The sequence below is a fragment of the Littorina saxatilis genome, linkage group LG7 (assembly GCF_037325665.1).
Source record: "Littorina saxatilis isolate snail1 linkage group LG7, US_GU_Lsax_2.0, whole genome shotgun sequence".
Taxonomy (NCBI): domain Eukaryota; kingdom Metazoa; phylum Mollusca; class Gastropoda; order Littorinimorpha; family Littorinidae; genus Littorina; species Littorina saxatilis.
In genome coordinates, this window is record NC_090251.1 from 4,147,701 (window position 1) to 4,162,700 (window position 15,000).

At 42.3% G+C, this 15,000-nt stretch overlaps 1 protein-coding gene across 1 annotated transcript in view; it reads right to left on the bottom strand.

Moving 5' to 3' along the window:
• LOC138970499 (uncharacterized) overlaps positions 1 to 15,000 on the bottom strand; it is a 63,424-nt gene that overhangs the window by 17,198 nt on the left and 31,226 nt on the right. Inside the window, exon 2 of the mRNA XM_070342954.1 lies at positions 3,927 to 4,051. Within this exon, the coding sequence (XP_070199055.1) occupies positions 3,927 to 4,051 (125 nt within the window). The remainder of the gene's footprint in view (positions 1 to 3,926; positions 4,052 to 15,000) is intronic.

Here is a 15,000-nt window from a genome sequence, read left to right on the forward strand (position 1 = left end):
AACAGAAGAAGCGAGATTTGGGTGAAGTGCGGCAGAAGCGAGTTGATGGTATTATTGTGAGATCACGTGCCAGGTGGATTTGTGATGGTGAGAAGAATACCAATTATTTTTGTAACCTGGAAAAAAGGAATTATGTGCAGAAAGCAATGTGTTTTGTACAGACTGAGAACGGGGTTATACATGATAGTGACCTTATATGTAATGAGGTCAAGTGTTTTTATGAAGAATTGTATTCCACAAGAGACACAAATTTGGTAAATGAAACGATTGATGAAAACTTAGAACACCCAGCACTTTCCAATGAAGAAAGAGATTGTTTGGAAGGGAAAATTACCATGCAAGAAATGATGGCAGTTATTAAACGGTTAAATAACGACAAAAGCCCTGGTTCAGATGGGTATACAGCTGAGTTTTTTAAGTTCTTTTTTAAAGATCTCTGTTCTTTTCTCTTGAGATCCCTGAATTGTAGCTTTGAAAAGGGAGAGATGTCTATCACCCAGAGACAGGGTGTTATTACCTGTATACCAAAGGATGGAAAGGATAAAAGCTTTTTGAAAAATTGGCGACCCATTACACTGTTGAATGTAGTTTATAAGATTGCTTCATCCTGTATTGCTGAACGGTTAAAGTCTATGTTACCAAACTTGATCCATGAAGATCAGACAGGCTTTATTAAAGGAAGGTACATTGGCCAAAACATAAGGTTATTATATGATACTCTATTTTATGTGAATAAGCATAGCATACGTGGCCTCTTAATGTGCATTGACTTTGAAAAAGCTTTCGACAGCGTTTCTTGGTCCTTCATTGATAAATGTTTGTGCAAATTCAATTTCGGTGATGACATTAAAAGATGGACTTTCACTTTTTAAAATAATATTAGATCATGTGTTTCTGTGAATGGTAAAATATTCCAGTTGGTTTGATGTACAAAGAGGTACCAGACAAGGAGATCCATTGTCACCTTATTTATATCTAATATGTGCCGAATTTCTGTCCATTATGATCCGCCAGAGTACAGAGATAAAAGGTATAAAGGTGGCAGATGATGAAATATTAATATCCCAGTTTGCAGATGACACCGCCCTGTTTCTGGATGGTTCAAAACAATCATTTTGTGCATGTATGAACGTTTTGAAGCAATTTGCCTCTATATCCGGTCTGAAAATGAACTATGAGAAAACTACGGCAGTCTGGATAGGCTCACATACAAATTGCAATATTAAATTTATGCCGGAACTTATGCTCAGTTGGAACCCTGTAACATTTAAAGTTCTTGGCATTGTTTTTTCAGTCAACCTAGATGACATTATACCCCTTAATTATGAACATAAATTGGTAGAAATTGAGAATTTGTTCAGGTCCTGGCCCAGAAGAAATTTAACACCCTTTGGAAAAATAACAGTTATTAAGAGTTTGGCGCTGTCTAAGTTAACTCATCTGTTTATGAGTTTACCAGACCCTGATGATAAGTTTTTGTTTGATTTGAATAGGTTATTTTTTTCATTTCTATGGAATGGTAAGAAAGATAGAATAAAGAGAACAACAACATATCAGTCGTTTGAAGAGGGTGGGCTTAAAATGGTGGATTTGAAATGCTTTTTGTCAGCTCTGAAGATATCATGGTTACAGCGAGTCCTTTGTAGTGAAGGAAAAGTAACTAAACTTCTGAAAGCTCTGTGTCCACTTGTACATAACATTCACAAGAGAGGAGGTGAGTTTGGAAACATATTGATGCAAAGAGTTCAGAATCCTTTCTGGAGAGATGTTTTCAAACATTACAAACATTTTGCATGCAAATGTGTCCCCATCTCCTTGAGTGATTTTGCTTCAGAGCGTCTGTATTATAATGTACATATTTGCATAGATAAAAAGGTTATTTTTAACAGGAATTGGATGGAAAATGGCATTATTACAGTCGGTCACTTGATGAGAGCTGATGGGTTTTTGTCATATAACGATTTTAAATTGAAACATCCAAATTTACAACTGAATTTTGTTTTTTTCGAGGGCGTTATGCGCTCAGTTAAGAATTTTCATAAAAGACTAAAGTTAGATGCAGTTTTAAACAATGTTTTTCATATTGGTGATGATGTTGTATGGAAACAAATAGCTAAAGGTGGAGTAAAACATATATATACCCATCTTGTGAAAAATGATGGCAATCTACAGTGCATGGAAAAATGGGTTAATTTATTGAATTTTGATGTAAATGTTGGAAAGGTATTTCTGACAATAAGGCGAACTACACAAGACACATACCTAAGGTGGTTCCAATATAGAATACTATATAGAATTTTTCCCACTCAACGCCTGTTATTTTTGATGAAAATTTCCGACACATCACTATGTAGCTTTTGTACACAGGAAGAGGAAACCTTAATACATTTGTTTTGGGAGTGCACAAGAGTTAAGCTTTTTTGGTCTGATTTCACAGAATGGTTATGTCAAAATTTCACACATTGCAATAATTTGAATTTGTCAAAAGAGCTTGTCATTTTAGGGTATTTAGACAACTTTCATACGGATGCTGTTTTTGATTTGTTTATTCTCCTTGCCAAACAAAGTATATTTGGAGCCAAATTAAATAAGACAGTCCCAACACTAAATGTTTTTGTGAAAATTGTTAAAGAAAGGTTTTTGATCGAAAAGTATAATGCTAGTGTAAATAATTATTATGGTAAATTTGAAAAAGATTGGTGTTTATATAGACACTTTTTTCATTGATGCTATAGGATAATTGTATTGATTGATTTCGTATGAACATTTTTGAATGTGATACTCCCTGACCCATTTACTCATAACAGGTTATACAGTACTTTTATGCCGATAATTAAACCCCATGTATACTTGGAGGCTAAATTGTGACCACCGCCCCCACCTACCTCCCTCCCCTCCCCCAACCTCGGTTACCCCCCCCCCCCCCCCACAACCTCAGCCCCCCCCCCCCCCTTCCATATCCCCTGTTTTTTCAACAACCCACCCTACTGTCTATGTCTGTGTCTTGTCTAGGTACGTGTGTATACGCTCTGTTGATAAACTCGGTGTATGATGTATGTTATGCTGTGTTTATGTGTATATAAAGGAAATAAAATGTAAAAAAAAAAAAAAAAAAAAAAAAAAAAAAAAAAAAAAATTCTTTATCCTTAAACTATAATGAGGTCATGATCTCGAGAGATTAAATCAAGGAGATTGAAGCTGCATTACATTCTAGAGAACAATGAGGACTTCTCAGTCCAATGAACAAGGGAGAATGCTGACAGCTCATCTCGCAATGTCTCGTGATGTCACGTGACGGTAAGATGGCGGCGAGGAGAGGGGGTAGAGGGTTGAAAGCGAGGCAGAGAGATACGGAATCGATGTGAGAACAAAAGCCGCCCCGTTGCTTGATGGGATTAGTGGACAGGGCACTGACCTGTCACGATACATAGTGTCACTTACACGAAAGCACGGACACGCATACACTAATGCACGCAAATATACACGTACGTGCGCACACATGCGCGCACACACACACACACATGAACGTGCAACAATATTAAAATACACTACCGCACCAGCACACCTCCACCTCCCCCTCCCCACCCCCGCAGACAGACAGACAGACAGACAGACAGACAGACAGACAGACAGTACCTTTGCGCATCATCCTCTTGCCACACAATAAATACTCCTGGCCTAGGTAACACTTCTGGCATACACCACTTCACCGTCTCTCCACCCTTTCAATTAGACAGACAGACAGGCAGCACCTTTGCGCGTCTTCCTGTTGCTACACAGACAGACAAACAGACAGACAGACAGACAGACAGACAGACAGACAGACAGACAGACAGCACCTTTGCGCGTCTTCCTGTTGCTACACAGACAGACAAACAGACAGACAAACAGACAGACAGACAGACAGACAGACAGACAGACAGTACCTTTGCGCGTCTTTCTGTTGCCACAGACGTACTGTATCCTGGCCTTGACAGCACCGCTGGCATACACCACCTCCCCCTTGCACTCAGACAGCACGCTGTCGGAACAGGACGGCGTCTTCAGAAACCTGAAACACACAAATTGGCATTGGTATCATATCGTCCTGTGAGCTCACCCTTATGAAAATTCGGGCCTCTTTGTCACTGGGGAAAGCGAGCTGCCATACACTCTTCTCCCTTCAAATGTAAAATCTGAACTGAAAAATACTGAGAAGACGTTCTGAAAGTTTGGCAGCAGCTCCGAGAAGCAGGACAATGCACACCTTATATAACAGCACCTCTACATGTTGAGTATAGGATTTATGGAGTTGTGTAGGCCTTCTGCTCTTTCGCCGTCCTTAACTTGAACCCCAGGTTGACTTCGCGAAAACTTGGCCACGTCTTTTGACCAAACAGTCAGCGTAAAAAATGTGGCCTTTAAACGGAGGGAGTCTTAAAATGGAGGTAAATTTACAGAGGTTATAAAAAAGGAAGATTTTTAAGATGGGGGTACATCTACAGAGGTTTTGAACAGAAAGTCTGAGAAAAAAAGCTAGGTCTCAACAGAGAGGGAGTCTCAACAGAGAGGGAGTCTCAACAGAGAGGGAGTCTCAACAGAGAGGGAGTCTTAAACGAAGGGGTCTCAAAAGGGAGTTCAACTGTAATATCAGCCTTTGCACTAATTAAGACTCTTTTCACGTCTGCCCGATAGTCTCGTTATTTCAGCCTTTAACACAAGACATACGACCATCAGCATCAAATTAATTGGGCAAAGTTGACTTATTGAAGCTGGCTGCACAAAGCTTTGGCACTGAGGTTTTGGAAAAAAACTTCGCGAAGTCATGACCAAGTTGACATCGATCTCAATTAAAGACAACCTCAACGCTAAGACTCTTGTCCACGTCTGCCTGATGTTCTGGAGATTTCAGCCACACACACCAGTCATACGACTTATCGGCCATGGCAATTACCCACAATCCCAGCCACACACACCAGTCATACGACTTATCGGCCATGGCAATTAACCACAATCCCAGACATACAAAAACAATCTGTTGCTCGGATACATCAGATAGCACTCGGGGGAGGCACAGGCATTTTATCAATCCAGTTATATTTGGTACATGCTCATTTTTTCGTTCTACTTTTGCCGAGGTCAGCAGTCTTCCTGCGCCTTGGGAGAGATTGGATGTAAAGCTCGAAAGGCCGCTGGTTAATTTGCTTCTAAGTCGTCTACTGACAAAACCAAAATAAAAGCAAGAAAAGAAATTTGAAGACGGGGGGGGTGGTGGTGGTGAGAAGTTGAAGCGTCATTCAGTATACATATGCGTGTTCCCTATAAATCCAATCTATTATATACATAAGTCTGCCGCAGAGAGTGGCTGTTACACGTGTAAACAGTATTCTGGAGGGCATGCAATGTCCCTTTGTTGACAACAATGGGCACACGAATTCAGAAAAGAAAACAGGACAAAATACTCTAAGAAATCTTTCACGAGTGCAATAATGTGATTCTTTATTGCAGGTTTGTATCTTCTCCGTCATCGTCTGCTAGCCGTAAAGAAAAAACAAACAAACAAAAAAACAGTAATTAGTTGAGTCTCAAAAACAGCACAACCTGAAAGATCACTTTAATGCCGTGAGTGCACTAAAGCCATTCTTCAGAAGCCAGATGACTTCACTTCGTTCCTGGCGGGGATGTAGCTTAGTCGGTAGCGCGCTGGATTTGTATCCAGTTGGCCGCTGTCAGCGTGAGTTCGTCCCCACGTTCGGCGAGAGATTTATTTCTCAGAGTCAACTTTGTGTGCAGACTCTCCTCGGTGTCCGAACACCCCCGTGTGTACACGCAAGCACAAGACCAAGTGCGCACGAAAAAGATCCTGTAATCCATGTCAGAGTTTGGTGGGTTATAGAAACACGAAAATACCCAGCATGCTTCCTCCGAAAACGGCGTATGGCTGCCTAAATGGCGGGGTAAAAATGGTCATACACGTAAAATTCCACTCGTGCAAACCACGAGTGCACGTGGGAGTTTCAGCCCACGAACGCAGCAGCAACTTCGTTCCTTACTGAAATCCTTGTCCAATTGATTGGAGAAAAAACAACCTGATTACGTTGAGAGAAAAAGAAGCAGTATTAATTCAATTACTTTGCTTCTTCGTGTCTTGTTGTTTTGTGCTTTTTTGTTTTTCAAAAGTCCAATCTTCTGCAATACCTGCTGGTCAGTTACTGCGCTACTGATATATCCTTGAGACTTTCAACCACACATCAAATATCAAGAAAAGTTAGTTTGTAGAACGTTTGATCATTCAAAGACAAGATAATAGATCTTAATAAGATTTTTTTGTCAATGAATAACAGACCTGAAAGTGGCGAGTATTTTACTCGACATGGCGAGTAGAAGCATGTAAATGGCGAGTAGAAAATTGTTCATCTACTCGCCAAATGCGAGTAAAGTTGCTGAAACAAATAGTTGGTTTGGCTAGTAAAGTTTGCTCTCTGGCTAGTACATTTTCAGAATCACTAACCAAAGGCGAGTACACCATTTGTTCGACTTTCAGCGCTGAACAAACGTTAAATAGACTTTCTTGATCTTTGACTCTTTTGTCTTTGGAATGTTAGCATCTGCTTCCGATTTCTACTAAAACATACACAAAGTTATGCTTTTTTAAGACTACAAATATTTGTTCATGCTGTTTAGTTTGTGTAAGTTTTCAACCTAACACCAGCAAACGCTGAAAGTGAGTCATACAAGCTAAAAGCCGTTGCACAAGGCAGACGACACATGAACAACCCCAGTCGTCACTGCATACCTAATTACGGCAGACGTCAAGAACCAACAAGGGAGACGATTAGCAGTCTTGTCACACAGGTGAAATCAGAGAGTAGCCTCGTCTGCAAGATAAACATCACACCTTGCACTCCTCCACAACACAAGAGTTCGGCGTCTTATCACCAGAACAAGCCTGAACACGAGCCAGACGTCTTATCGCAGAAACACCTCACGAACAGGGCGAGATGGGGTGATATGATTCAAACAGGTGGAAGTAGAATCGGCGTTAAAATAATGAGCTCGCGTGGGTGTGCGGTAAAAATGATGGCATCGTTTAACATAGCATAAACAAGAACTTTTCTCAACTCCTGCAATTTGTTTCTAAATTAAGCCTCCTGCCACTGTTGCTATGGTAAAAGGCAAAGAAGAGCTACCTCGAGGGTAGGTATTGTGTTTCCAAAAGAACGCTGAACACATCGAGATAAGGACGAATTTATCTTGGGGAACGACAAGAAGAAGAAGAAGGACGAATTTATCTTGGGGAACGACAAGAAGAAGAAGAAGGACGAATTTATCGATTGAACATTGGATTCCCTTTTTTGAGCCCGTATGTTGAAGTATAAGGGGCTTTTATAGTGATTCGTGAAGGCCTCTTCGCTGGTCCATATTAGGCGCCCAAGCTCCTAATATGGACCATTTGTGATTTTTGTGTGTATACATTTAATTTTTGCTGCATGTTTATCACAGCTAATTTACTCCACTTATGTGTACTTCAGGTTCCGACAACAATTCATATTTAGGCGGCTAGCCGAGACTACAAAAGAGTGCATGTCTGTGTGCGTTCAATCAAAAGAAATAAAAGGAATCCTATAACTAAAATCGATCCATAAGGACGATTACCACTGCAGGACACACAGTACCATGCAAGTCATCAACTGACAGTTTCAAGACTAATTCACGTCTGTTTTCGTCGCCTTCAGCTCTCTCGATTAACTTTAACGCACATCGAGTTCTTCTCGTGTAAATGAATTGGCTCACTATCTTGGATGTAGCCAGGCAGGGCAGGACTAGGCTAAGAAGGGGGGGGGGGGGGGGGGTGCTAGAGGTGGTCCAGGGGGATATCCCCCCTGGCGGCAGGGGCGGATCAGTTCATTTTATGGGGGGGGGGGGGGGGTCAAAAGTATATTGTGAAGATATGGGTGTGAAGGCGCGAAGCCCCCCCGGAAAATTTTGAAAAAAAGGATGCAAAATGGTGCAATCTGGTGCATTCTGAGGAGGATCATTACCAGTTTCAGGCAGCAGATTTTGTCACTGATTAATACCCCAAAAATTGAAACTCAATGTAAAATAAAGAAATGCATACCTCATTCAATATTTTTATATTTTTATATTTTTATATTTATAAGGTGGGTCCGGAAACCCTAGAAACCCCCCCCCCTCGTCCGCCCCTGGGCGGGGTCACGGGGCAGAGCCCCTTGTGGAGGTCACTGAGGGGGCAAAGCCCCCTGAAGCTGATGGGTAGGTCATATTCTGAGATAAGAAAATGGTCGCTCCTTGCATGAAACGGCATAAAATAAGCAATAATAAAAAATGTTTTAAATAAGTAAGGTACATGTTCAGGCTAGGGGGGGGCGGGGTTGCGCAACCCCCATAACCCCCCCCCCGGTAGTCCGGCCCTGCCAGGCTTTTTCATGAGATAAGACTATATCCCTCTACCTAGTCACATACAGAAAATCAACATCTTGATTGCTACCTGGACATCGTCTTTCTTGGTCACTTCATGTGGCACATAGACACCAGTGGCTTTCAACAAATTCGTTTCTTAGAGAAAAAAAATCCCACTTGATGTCTGCCCAATAGACGATTTTCGGAAATAACTCGGGTTTGGAGTGGTTTTAAAAGTGTCCTTTCATGGGAGGTGTCCTCTGATTGGAGGGGCCTCACATCGGAGGTAGCACTGTCACTTTGCTCTGCTTTGATGTGCTGCAGCTCCCATGGTAACTATCGAGAACTGCTTACAAGTGGACTGTTTGTGCTCGAGTGTTTTCTATTCCGCCGTTAATAATGCAATGACATTTCGTTTTAGGGTTGATGTATGCTGTGTATGTCTGTGTGTCAGTGTTCCGCCAAACCCTAGCATGCATACGTAACAGTGTCTTCAGCGATCGTGTATGATCCCCTGCATATATATGCATAGACGGGGTTAACGTACGTCATATTATCACCTCACATATAACTTTATGATCGCAAAAGGGTTTACAGCAATTGGACATTTGGCCCCATGGGAACCAGTGAGACAGACAAGGGAAGAGAGAGTGTCGGGCTTGGAGTGAGAGAGAGAGAGAGAGAGAGAGAGAGAGAGAGAGAGAGAGAGAGAGAGAGAGAGAGAGAGAGAGAGAGAGAGAGAGGGAGAGAGAGAGAGAGAGAGAGAGAGAGAAGGCAGAATGGGGGAGAGAAAGATTGGGGGACGGGGAATAGAGAGAGGGAGAGCGAGAGAGAGAGGGGGGAGGGCAGAACAAAATAATGTAATCCACACACACACACACACACACACACACACACACACACACACACACACACACACACACACACACACACACACACACTACTCTCGCCCAGTGGATATTCGACCGCTTTAGCAGTTTCAACAGGGCTTTAACAAAATTGTCCACTTTCTCCACCCCAAGCAGGACAATTCAGCGCAAAGACCGCCCGCCCTGATTGACCAAGACTAAAACCTTTTTGATTCCACAGCGAAGCCACGAGAAAACGGGCTGTCAGGGCTGTTCAGGACGCGCCATCTTGAAGCATGTCTCACAAGCGCCCCCTAACGAGCCGTTGGCACTTATCCCCCTTGGGGAAATCACAGCCTGGTCAAGATGTCAGCGTTCTCTCCCCTGCCTGACAAATTAGCTCCCCTTGTAGGCGGCACTTTCGCCTATTTCTGTCTGGCGCGGTGATTCGCCCACAGAATGCATGCGTATTAATGCTGCGGGGACAAAAAGAGGAAGCGGAAAAACCTTTCGTTTTTATGATGCTTTTTATAATTACTCTCTTCCGATGTGGTTATTTTGGTTAAGATCACAGTGCACGTTTTTCCTTGCAGCTGATTCTCTAAAAAAAATGTTTTCCAAGTATTCAGGAAATCCCTTTTTCTTATCCTTTAATGCACGTGGAAGAGTCTTTCCACCTGTCTTGAAATTCACGAAGACATTAGCAGACCATAAAATACTCCGAAGCTTCATGATGAAAAGACTCCATTGTTGAAGACAGTAGGTCGAATAGATTATGATCACATGTGACCTGGCTTCACTCCAAGCTCCAAGTGCTGAATTATTCCGCAGAGTGATCAATAGTGGTAACATTTTGTAAATAAATAAATTGATACATCTTGAAATAAATTGACAAATCTGGAAATAATTGGACGATAGATGTTTGACATTAATTTGATGAAACAAAAAACACAATGAGTCCTATACAAAAAAAATTGCTTGTCAATTTGATGTCCGCTTTTTAACCAAAAGTAAGGCACTTTACACAGAGGAGCAGAACATGCAAGGATACCAGTAAAAAATGTGGGTGAACAAGAATCCAGCACACAATAAGAATCAGATGATTTACTGCCTTTAATCTGCAGCCTCAATCAGTCAGCGACTCAAAATGGCGGAGAGCTAATGAAAGCGACGCAAGGTGTCAGGGGATGACACTCTCACTGCGCTTTATGACAAGCAGCAAGGGAGGCAAGCCAAATTGGCAACCATAAAGAAGGCACGCTTGATCCGGGGCTTTCGTCACGTGACGCTCTGACTGCTGGATAGAGAGACATGGCTGCTTTCTGTGTGTACACTTCTTTCTCTTCATTGTCAGGCACAGGTTGTTGCTGAAGGCAAACATTGGCTGGTACACAGGTTTCTTCCTTCTTCTTCTGCGGTCATGGGCTGAAACTCCTTTTTCTGTGTTTTTGTGTGTGTGTATTTTTTATTTGTTTTGGCACGGTTGGGTTTTTACGTGTGTGGCCGTTTTTACCCCAAAATGTAGGCAGCCATACGCCGATTTCGGAGGATGCATGATTGGTGTTGTTGTGTTTCTGCAGCCCCCCGAACTCTGACATGGATTACTCCATCTTTTCCGTGCGTTTAGGTCTTGAGCTTGCAGGTACACACAAAGGGGAGTAAGCTTCTGCGGGCCAGATCTGCACATACGTAGACCTGAGAGATCGTAAACAGGTTTGAAAGATGTTTTCTATTTGTGGACTACATCCAGTGTCGCTTACGGAGTACTTTTTTTTTATCACAAACGTTTAACATTGCCTTGAATGGTGTGGAGTATCTGATGAGCTGGGAGAAATGGTTTCCAACAACAACAGGAACGACAGCCAAAAAAAACTAAAAACTAAAACACGCTGGTTTCGTACAAGCAATTGTCTAGAGGGTGTGTCTAGCTACGATAAAACATAGCCAGTGACGCACTTCAGTGCTATGTTGTGTAGGGTAGTTCTTGCTGACTGTATGTGTAAGCCTTTGCCGATGCCAGTACAAAATCTCAATTTGCGGAGAAGACAATTGCCTGAAGATGGAAAAAATTAAGATTTACTTTTTTTTGTTAACTTCTTCATTTTGTCTTCTTCTTTCTTTTAAACTTTATTCAAGTTTTGATTTTTAACTTGCTACGAAGCAAACTTGATAGTGAGCCCCCTTTTTGACTCGATTGATTAGAAATGTAGGCCAGTGGGTATGTGTGTGAAGTCTGTACGACATGCTACGAGAGTGAGAGAAATGTAGGCCACTGGGTATGTGTGTGAAGTCTGTACGACATGCTACGAGAGTGAGAGAAATGTAGGCCACTGGGTATGTGTGAAGTCTGTACGACTTGCTACGAGAGTGAGAGAAATGTAGGCCACTGGGTATGTGTGTGAAGTCTGTACGACATGCTACGAGAGTGAGAGAAATGTAGGCCACTGGGTATGTGTGTGAAGTCTGTACGACATGCTACGAGAGTGAGAGAAATGTAGGCCAGTGGGTATGTGTGTGAAGTCTGTACGACATGCTACGAGAGTGAGAGAAATGTAGGCCACTGGGTATGTGTGTGAAGTCTGTACGACATGCTACGAGAGTGAGAGAAATGTAGGCCACTGGGTATGTGTGAAGTCTGTACGACTTGCTACGAGAGTGAGAGAAATGTAGGCCACTGGGTATGTGTGTGAAGTCTGTACGACCTTGCTACGAGAGTGAGAGAAAAAGGACAAAACAAGAGCATGAACAGGGAACAGCACTGATGGGTTTTCTTTGATGCCAACAAGCTGTAATTATCTCTTTCCATGATCTTGCATCTCTCTCTCTCTCTCTCTCTCTCTCTCTCTCTCTCTCTCTCTCTCTCTCTCTCTCTCTCTCTCTCTTTCTCTCTCTCTTCCCTCTCTCTCTCTCTTCACTCTCTCTCCCTGTCTCTTTCTTACTCTCTCTGCCCCTCCCTCCCTCTCTCTCTGTCTCTGTCTCTCTCTCTCTCTCTCTTCACTCTCTCTCCCTTTCTCTTTCTCCCCTCTCTCTCTGTCTCTGTCTCTGCCTGTCTGTCTGTCTGTCTGTATCTCTCTCTCTGTCTCTCTCTCTCTCTCTCTCTCTCTCTCTCTCTCTCTCTCTCTCTCTCTCTCTCTCTCTCTCTCTCTCTCTTTGTTCGTGCTTGCGTATGAGCGTGCGTCCAAAAACAACTAAACAGCGTTTTACTGCAAAGAGTGTCCTGCGCACATGAAGTGCTCCTAATGCATCCCAACGCCCAGTCCAATCCGACCCTCAGATGCACACGACAGATGAATCAAAAGCGCAGAATCAGACAGAATGTTTCACATATAAAAGACAAACACTAAATAGAAAGAGCAAAAAGTGATACTGGTGTGACCATCTGGTGATCGACGATGACGAAGAAGAAACCGCGGGACAGACTAACAACTATTCCAGGAAAACCAGGAGTGCAGATCGTGCAAAACTCATCCAAGGCGCGGAAAATCCCCCCCCCCCCTTATTCATTCCCGGTGCATGTGATTTTCAACCTTTTTCTTTCAAGAAATGAGAGAGAAAAAAAGAACAAAAAACCATCCAATCGATAGCCATATACACCCATACATTTTTCGAAAGTTTGAAACTTGCTCTTTAAGAAAATATATGAACATTTAACAGTACAAAGGAAAGCCACCAGTCCAGTTCGGACAAAGGGATCCCCATGATAGACGACAAAAAGGGCTCAAAATGTAAGAGCGATAGAGTTGCGTCCCCGCCGGTCCAGGAAAGCTGACAAAGCCGGTAAACGTGCTGTCCTGTATCGGAGCGTTTTGAAAAGACAACTCTCCGATCTCAGCCTGCCCGTTCATCGCTGTTTTTGTCGCCACCCTCGGGGCTGAGAATTATTGTGCAACTTCTGTTGCACTTGAATTTATTTGCTGCGCTTTTGCTTATTCAGTTTAGGGAACTCGGTTGCATGCAAAAACTGTCATACACGTAAAAATCCACTCGTGGAAAAACATGAGTGAACGTGGGAGTTTCAGCCCATGAACGAAGAAGAAGAAGAAGAAGAAGAAGAAGAAGAAGAAGAAGAAGAAGAAGAAGAAGAAGAAGAAGAAGAAGAAGAAGAAGAAGCAGAAGTTGCATGGATGGACCATCTTTCGTATTCTTTTTTTTTCTTTTCTTCTTTTTGCTGAGGTTGCCAAGCACACCATTGTGGGGCGTTTGATCAATTAACATGTATTCGTTCTCACTCAATGTATTTTCATTCATCCTTCAACATTTGCCACTTGAGGAAAACTCCAATCTTTCATATTCTATTTCTTTCTTTCCGCGTAATTGCCTTCATTGTCATTGCTACGACCATCTTGGTGACGTTCTACGACCATCTTGGTGACGTTCTACGACCATCTTGGTGACGTTCTACGACCATCTTGGTGACGTTCTACGACCATCTTGGTGACGTTCTACGACCATCTTGGTGACGTTCTACGACCATCTTGGTGACGTTCTACGACCATCTTGGTGACGATCTACGACCATCTTGGTGACGTTCTACGACCATCTAGGTGACGTTCTACGACCATCTAGGTGACGTTCTAAGACAAGTCACAGCGTCATCTGTTTGTGTGTGTGTCTGTTATGTCTTTTGTTTGTCCACTGCAAAGGCCGTTAGGTCGAATTTCTTGTGAGTGTTTTGTTTTGTCCTGAATTTAACGTTCCAAAAATGTAACATTTCTTGGTTTCTTTGTTCAAGGCAAGAATAAACTATATACGTCTTCCCACGCTCAAACTAAAAATGTTCAAGACAAGCTGAAACTAAACACGAGTGACCTCAATTGAAATCCTTCTATAATATTACACAGTCTTAAAGTGATAAAAAAGGTTATCTTCTACAAGATGATGTGGGAAAGAAAGATGGCATTGTAAGCATATTATTACTATTACTATTACTAGTACTAGTACTATTACTAGCTTCTGTCAATGCTATTCGGAAAGATACAGACAGCACGGAGTTCCATGTCTACTTTCGCGTTACCTGGAAGCTCGCCTACGTAGGGACTAAAATAGTGTTCACAATGGCTATTATCACCGACTTTTTGTCCAAAATGTCGGTCGTCATGTGAAACTTAAAGTGGCATCTCGAGTTTTAACCGATATCTCCCGGGGGAGACATCAAAGCCAGCTAATAGAAAAGTGCACACCTACTGGGCTAAATATAGCCTCGCCCCCCAGTCAGACAACTTACGCGTAAACAAAACTCGTTCCGATATCTCTGGAATGTTGAACAATGCCCTCCGGAGACTTCGAGTTAGCCAGATAAAAAGCAAAAAAAAAATTATCGGACGGGCTTATGGACTTATTTGTCATATACAAAAATATCGGACGGGTTCATGGACTTATTTGTCATATACAAAAATATCGGACGGGTTCATGGACTTATTTGTCATATACAAAAATATCGGACGGGTTCATGGACTTATTTGTCATAATTATGCAACAATATCGGACGGGTTCATGGACTTATTTGTCATATACAACAATATCGGACGGGTTCATGGACTTATTTGTCATATACAACAATATCGGACGGGTTCATGGATTTATTTGTCAGATGTTCCCTCTTCGACTTCTCACCAAGTTATGGCGAACAAACGTCAGTCTGGAACTGGTTGAAAACTGGTTGAAACATCAGTAAAGTATAGCACATACAGTGGTACCTCAAATTAAACGACACCCTTGGGATCAGCCACAATTGTCGCCACATGGCAGGGGG